General features: G+C 36.4%; 1 protein-coding gene across 1 annotated transcript in view; it reads left to right on the top strand.

Annotated features, from left to right (window-relative positions):
- The first annotated feature begins 513 nt into the window (after nucleotides 1-513).
- Nucleotides 514-7,536, top strand: part of LOC148953840 (MOXD1 homolog 2-like) — a 147,056-nt gene continuing 140,033 nt past the window's right edge. The window contains exons 1-2 of the mRNA XM_089085666.1: nucleotides 514-639; nucleotides 5,654-6,116. Of these exons, the coding sequence (XP_088941792.1) occupies nucleotides 5,745-6,116 (372 nt within the window). The 5' untranslated portion in view covers nucleotides 514-639; nucleotides 5,654-5,744. The remainder of the gene's footprint in view (nucleotides 640-5,653; nucleotides 6,117-7,536) is intronic.

Genomic DNA, 7,536 nt, shown 5'->3' with positions numbered 1-7,536 from the left:
CCTATCTTATCCCTACACATATACTATCCCTACACATTTGAGAGCGTCACGCTTTTCATTTGGCCCTAGAAGAATTGCCAAAAAACTAAATTTATCAATTAAGTTAGTCCCATTTATCACGTAATATCCTCTCCAGATTAATCTAAGGACTTCTAAAGCTCCTTACTTTTTGTTTTGAACCAGAAACCCACTAATCATCTCCTCTCATCACATTAGCCCTTCATTTATCTTGATAGAGGTGTATTGTTAGATCTAAATGACCATTCTACTAATTACTACCGACCAGGCCTTTGGGTTTATTGAGTCCTACTGACCTGTCAACCAATGCGGCAATCTTGATGATACTGGGAGACTTTGGTGATTGTATTACATCGGTCGGTTCCATAGGTAATGGACGCAAAGGGGGATCAGTTTAATGGAGATTCGCAGTATGGCGCCGTGATTCCCGTGAGAGCTTTGTATTGAAGCGACTTTTGGAACGGGTAAAGAAGAACAGAAACAATTCAGTGTTCCTCCAGCTCTTGTGGCGATACAGTTTGGATATTACAGAGCGGATATATGAAAGTGAACCTTGCTACACGTTGTGCTGAATTTACTTATATGTGTACAGTAAATTATTTATAGTTGCATAAAATAAAAGTACGTATATTTATTCTTCTCATTATTTCAAGAACAGCGGGCTGTTTACCGTGGTATATTCCTTGGAGTTGAGCGTATAATCCACGGATTGAATATTTAAGTGATTATTATATTTGGAAAGAGCATAAAAAAGGCATCGAGTGGTTTGTTTATTACGAATATAATAATCATTTCTATCGGAAATGAATTTCAGCCCCACCTAACCCCCACCCCCATATGTGCAAATATATATCCTGAATTGACATATATAGGGGGACTAAAATTCATTTCCGATAGAAATGATTGTTATATTCGTAATCAGCATAAAAAAAAGGCATCGAATGGTATAGGCTAGGCCCATTCACTTGAGTTGTTACTCAATAGGCCTAATATGATTTGTTAAATATTTCCCAGATTTTTATCTGATGTTAGCATTATCACTTCTCGTGTGTGTCCTGGATTTTAGCACAGTGCCACTTTTTCCTACTTGACGAGCCCTCGATATGTCTTTTTACGTTTGTTCCAAATATACTAACCGCTTACTTATCTAACTAATCGCTAACGCAAATGGAGGGCCTTTTATCAACTGCTTTTCCAACCATCTGCTTTTTCAGCCATATCTAATGTAAATTTGAAGGTCTGGGAGGGGGGGCTGCCCCCCCTGCCCCCCCCACCCTACGCCCATGCACTCGATGCCTTTTTTTATGCTATTTCCAAATACGCTATAATAATCATTTTTATCGGAAATTAATTTTATCCCTACTCCTATATATACCAATTCAGGGTATATATTTGCACATTAGGGGGATGGGGGTAAATTTTATTTCTGATGTAAATGAGAGGTAAGTTCAAACTTTCCCCCACCCCCTAATGCACAAATAAATATACCCTGAATTGGTATATATAGGGGTGGGGGTAAAATTCATTTTCGACAAAAATGATTATTATGTTTGGAAAGAGCATAAAAAAAGGCATCAAGTGGTATGTTTATTTATTCGTAAGTCAATAATATGAATAACGAAAAAATTACCCTCAAATGAAGACTGCTTAACCCTAAAACCGAAAAAATCGCAAAGAAGAGAGAAACGAGGACAATTACAGTCAGTAAAAATTAGAAAAAATTGGTACTGGTGCATTATACGGACACTTCTAAAAAGTCAAGTTTGGTTAATGCCAATGAAATAAAATAAAATAGGATGAATATGTAATAGTTTATAAACAAATTTGGGCTATATATTTGTACATTAGGGGTGGGGGGTGGGGGTGGAGGTAAAGCATACAATATATTAAATACGTAACCTAACCTAGGTCCCTCCCCCCCCATAAACCCCAAAAAACAACAGTTTAAATATCGTAAACGCAATGAAAACTACTCTGCATTCCATTTCTCAATAGCAGTGTCCGTATAACGCACTAGTACCGAAAAATTATGCAACAATTTCGGTCGAGACCTTGGTTCAACCGTCCTTAGTAAATAATAATAAAAAAATACAGATAAAAGTCCAAAAGACAATATAAAAACCAAACCTCAAAACCAACACTGAAACTAAAGTAGCCAAGGACCCTTTCCAAGCAACGATGAAAAGGAGTTAGCCTTTTGTCGTTTTTTTTATGATTTGCCAGTGTGGTCTCACAAATTATTTGCGGTACTTATCTGTTATAGCGCCTATGTTAAGTTCTTTATCCATTGGCGTAATGTAGAACCGGTTTCTTCGTTAGTTTCTTTCAGCTTAGCGTGAGACAAGACAAAGAGAAGTGACAGAATAGATGGGAAATATATTATTTGGGCTATATATTTGCACTATAGGGGGGTGGGGCTAAAGTATTTGGACGGTATGAAGCTAGAAAACAATTCTTGCGTGCAGGATTGTTTTGGCATGCACCTAAAACATTTTGCATGCAGACCCGCTATACTTTACCCCACCCCCCTCATGTGCAAATATAATATACAGTCTAAATTTGTTTATAAAGTATTATATTTTCATCATATTTTGTGATATATATGACTAATCCTAATATCATTAGGATTAGTAAGAGAAATATGTTCTACTAAATGAAGAACTTAACATAGGCGCTATAACAATTAAGTACCTTATTTACTTAACTTTGCCCTCATCCCCTTCCTTAGTGGAGAAACATGTAGCCTAAATCATATATATTTTCAATGGATTTTCAGTAGCGCTACTCTTTCTTCCTGCCGCTTGTTTACCGTTTGCTACTGTTGAATTGAAAAGAAGAAAAAATCGCTATATTGAAAATTCATTTAGTATATATAACTTTAGTATATACTAAATACTTGTTAGTTGGGGGAGGGGGAATAAGTTTTAATTGTTTTAATTTAGCAATGATATGATTGTCCATTTAGTGCTCCAGAGGTACTTATTTAGAATCCGGTAAACACGCCAGAAGTGAAATTTCGTTAATGCTAGTGAAATAAAACGAAATAGGATGAAAATATAATAGTTTATGAACAAATTTGGGCTATATATTTGCACATTAGGGGGATGGGGGAGCATAGTATATATTAAATACGTAACCTAACCTAGGTACCTTTTTTTGCCCCTTTAACCCCAAAGAAACTGAAGTTTAAATATCTTTCACAGAGTGAGCAATACCTCACTATACCACGGAAACCTGTTTTTCATTAGGACCCTTGGGGTTCTATTATACGGTTCTTATCGCGTGTTTACCGGATTATAAGTAAGTACCACTCCAGCTCTCTACATATTCGAGCTGGGCCCTATAATGTTCAGTGGTGTGACTTGATCTTACAGCGGACGCTAATCAATCGACGAGAAGAAAAAAGTCGCGATTTTTCAAAAAAATGTGAATATTTGTATTGGGCTGTTTATGTGTTCATAAGGGGGGGGGGGGTGAGTGAAACACTGCATTTTATAATGAGGTAAGTAAGTATTTGTGATTGTCTTTAAACATTTTAAAGAATTTTTGTCATATGGGGTAGCCTAATAAGGAACAAGGAGAAATTTTAAGGATCTGTTTAAGGGATCAAAATAAAGTTTGCAAAGGAAGCGATTAGTATATTGGTAAGAACATTAAAAGACACATGGAGTGGTGTGTTCAGATTCTACCTTACTAAGTGAGAGAACGTAGTTAAAATTTACCGTATCTTTTTTGTGTCCTCTTGTTAAAAATCGAAAAAGTTCCCTCCTCGCTGCATTTTTAAAGATAACCCTTTTGTATCTCCTTTAAAATATTTGAAAATATTCCTACCCCTCCCCCTAAATGTTTGTGAATTGGTGCCACTGCATTCTACACGCCAGAAAACTTACTAAAACACAAATGTTTATTTCTTTCTTTGCAGCATAATCTCATTAAGTGCTTTTTTACGGTGACTTAGGTTCAATTCAAATCTCGTTAGTTTTCAACTGAATTGTCTATAATTCTCCATTTTCCCACATAGCTAGAAAATTGACCCTTGATGCATTTAAAGATATTTTTGTTCCTTCTGACAATTATTGAGTAGGCCTTATCAATATACTTGCAAAACCTTGGATTACCACTGAAGGTTTTGCCTCGACCTCGAAGGATCGAAAAGTTCAAAGCCCGTATTGAGCTGGTACACTTTGTAGCAGGAAGCGATTGTATAGAGCCTTTTTTTAAACTCTAATCAGGTTACGACAAGAGAAGGCCGTTCCCAGGGGAGAGGGTTTTTGGGTTTGAACCCCCCTTGAAATTTTTGCCTGACTCGTAAAAACGTAACAAAATCCATATAAACAAATTTCAATGAATTAACAATTTTTTACCCCCATCCCCAGCAAACGAAAATCCCGGATGCGCTCTTGCCGAAAAACTTCCTGCTGGACCTAGAAAAAAAATTACTTTCTAAATTATTATATTTTTTATTTGATTTAACTAATGTTATTTTTGCTACAAAAGTTAGTAAGTAAAGCGCTATAATTTTTTAATCTGTATTGAAGATTTTCATTCAAACACATTATTCTTGCAAATATGATTCTTGCCAATATAATACACAAAATCGCATGTTTTTACAAGTTCCTCATACTGTTTCTCGTAGCGTTTACCACTTTAGCGACAGTTCCCGTAGGTGTTTGAAGCAGTTGACACAGGACCACTCGGCAGCTTTGCCGCCGCGTTACCATATTTGCAAGAATTTGGACGTTCTGGTACAATTTCGTTAAATTTAGAAATTTATTGTTACAATACAAATTGTCTTGTACATTTTCTCCTTGCCATGTCAATTTTTTAACCTGCTGTTAAGATGGTACAAATTATCCTCTCACAGTTCAATTGTACCTGGAAAACTGGTACAATTTACTTCAAACCAATGGCTACGCTGGCAATCGTTTCTTTGAATCCTACAGGCTAATCTAGTCTGATTAATTCTACAATTGATTGTATGCATGTATTTCACAAGTTTTACCTAACATAGGGATACCATAAAGATCTTATGGTAGAGGCTCCACTGTACCGTTTAAAGAAAGTAAAGCCTTGAAACCCGTTAAGGCAGGTGGTATTTCTTCTGATGAGCCCTAATGAAAGGTACTACTTGGAAATATTTCGCTAGATTTAAGGTGCTTTTGCTTGTAAATTTACAACGACTTACATTTATTGATTACGACTTTGCATGGATTTGGACATTTCTATTTCGTTGATGGTTTGGTTATGCTGTTTGGTCCTAGGTAATTGGATAGACGAGTAAGGTTAAAACCTCGTTCAAGTGCAAATTTATCTTAATTACTGGATTAGGATGACAGTCCTTTTCTTCTTCTTCTCTCTCTCTCCTTTTTTTCTCGCCAAGTAATTACCTCTAAAACATTATGTAATCCGTAGTCCTTCCCTCCATCATTATTCTTGAAAATTCGGGAATTTACTCTATCGAACTTTACTACAAAAAAGCAAAGAATTTGATCCAGACTGCTTTTCTTTTTTAATCTTGTCCCCTTTGTTACTCGTCAGGGAATCCTACCTTTTATGTTAGTTCATTAATATCATGTTACTGTAAGTTTCCATTTTCCCCCGAGCTGTTAAATGTATATCTTTTCTTTTTTTCCAGGTTTCTAAGGATACTCCTGCACGGAAAGGCCATTTGGACCATTAATTCTGGAAACAGTATGATCTGATTTCTTACATACAATCGTGCCAATATGTATGTGATACAAGTGGAAAAACGAAGGAAATGTTTTAATTTATTAGTGCTCTTCATCATATCGATATGTTTTGTGTCAGTTCTGAATGCTCAAAAAAATAATCAGAGGCAGTGGAGCAGAGGGAGAGTGAATAAACGGGGAAATTCTAGTGTGGAGTTTGATAGAACTCGTGTTCTAAGTCAAAATGTTCATCTAGATTATCATAGGATCCTATCTTTGTCTTGGAGTACTGATAGTAAGTACTTGGTGATGGAGGTAATTGCAGCAACTAAAGGATACATTATGCTGGGGTTTACAAACGATGCAACAACTACGCTAGGAGCGGATTTTTTAATAGCTTGGGTTGATTCGGTTGGAGTACATCTAGAGGTATTTTTTATTTCTTCATTAATATACTGCATTTTGGATTAGAATCAGACCATAGGCTGCCAATATTTGGGTACATATGTAATATACCAAACACACTCAAGAAGTGAAATTAAGTTAATCATAATGAAATGTACCAAAAATGACGAAAATACAATACTTTAGTTTATTTAATAATATAATTTGGGCTGTATATTTGTACATTAGGGGGTGGGGTGTTGGTAAAGTAACCTAACCTCACCCCCACCCACTTAATGTGCAAAAGTCCAATGCATTCTGTCACCCGTCAGTTGTCATTGCGGCAATGGAACAAGTTTTCCTAGATATTTCATGCGGCAAACTTCTCGACTGTGTTTGGTATAATACATAAGTACCCATATCTGTTACAAGAAGGATGGGGGTGACAAGACTGCTGACTACTCTAAAGTTTATTATATGCCATAATGAAAACAATACAAATTTTAGAGTTCTCTTTAAGTTTCAGACCCATATGTTCCTAGGCGCAAAACCTAGAAATATCTTCCTAAACATTTGCTGTCGGTAAAAAACTGAATAGCTATTATACATTAATGTTGGTGATTGTGGCTTTGGGGGGGGGCAAGGGGGCCACTGCCCAGAAATAATTTGGAGAAATAATTATATAGCCCATGCACCTTGACTATCCGGACGTGGACCCCTTTTGTCCCTTCAATAAAATACTGGAGCTACGTCCCTGGTTGATGATGAAATAGTATTGTAGATTTCTGATTTCTGAAGTCAAGCCACCTTTTGGTCTCGATTGTGACCTTGAATTTTGTCTCGGCGGCGTCCTTGAATTTTGTCAGAGTGTTTGCTGGTTTTTAAATGTGCTTTACGTCGTTGTCTTTTTTCTTTTATCTAGTATCCGTCTTTTTCCTTCCGTCTAGGACGAATTAGGGAGAGCAGTGTCTCCCTAACGATTTTGCGCCATGCCCTCACCTAGACATTTCTAAAATCCCGATTCCCGCTCCTGATATTTAAATTTTGTTATTCAAAACTTTACGTGTATTCACCCTAAGGAACCATAATTCTCATTAACTTCGTATCGTTTTGTGGGTCGTCCTCTAGGAATATTTCAAACTAATAAATACTAGTGTCTGAATACAACACCTTTATACACTGTATGACATCATTTCAATATGACATCATTCATCATTTTATTATGCACGTTTTTTGCTCTTTAAATGCATATTGATGTGACGCCAGTCATATGAACAATATTTTTTTTTTTTTCAAAATTAAGGGTCTAAGGTATAGTCAGCAGAAGGATGCTCGTCTTGCCCATGACCCACCGAAATATTGCCATACCCCACGCTGGGGATCGCGGATCTAGAGTGGATATATCAAACTGTTGCTTTTATAATTCCACTGGTAAAATATGCCCTTTTCCAATCGTAAAACCAGT

This window comes from Artemia sp. Qi Xiang Cuo, chromosome 3 (assembly GCF_049724085.1).
Source record: "Artemia sp. Qi Xiang Cuo chromosome 3, ASM4972408v1, whole genome shotgun sequence".
Taxonomy (NCBI): Eukaryota; Metazoa; Arthropoda; class Branchiopoda; order Anostraca; family Artemiidae; genus Artemia; species Artemia sp. Qi Xiang Cuo.
Note: the sequence above shows the minus strand (reverse complement) of the source record. Positions and strands in the feature narration are given on the sequence as shown.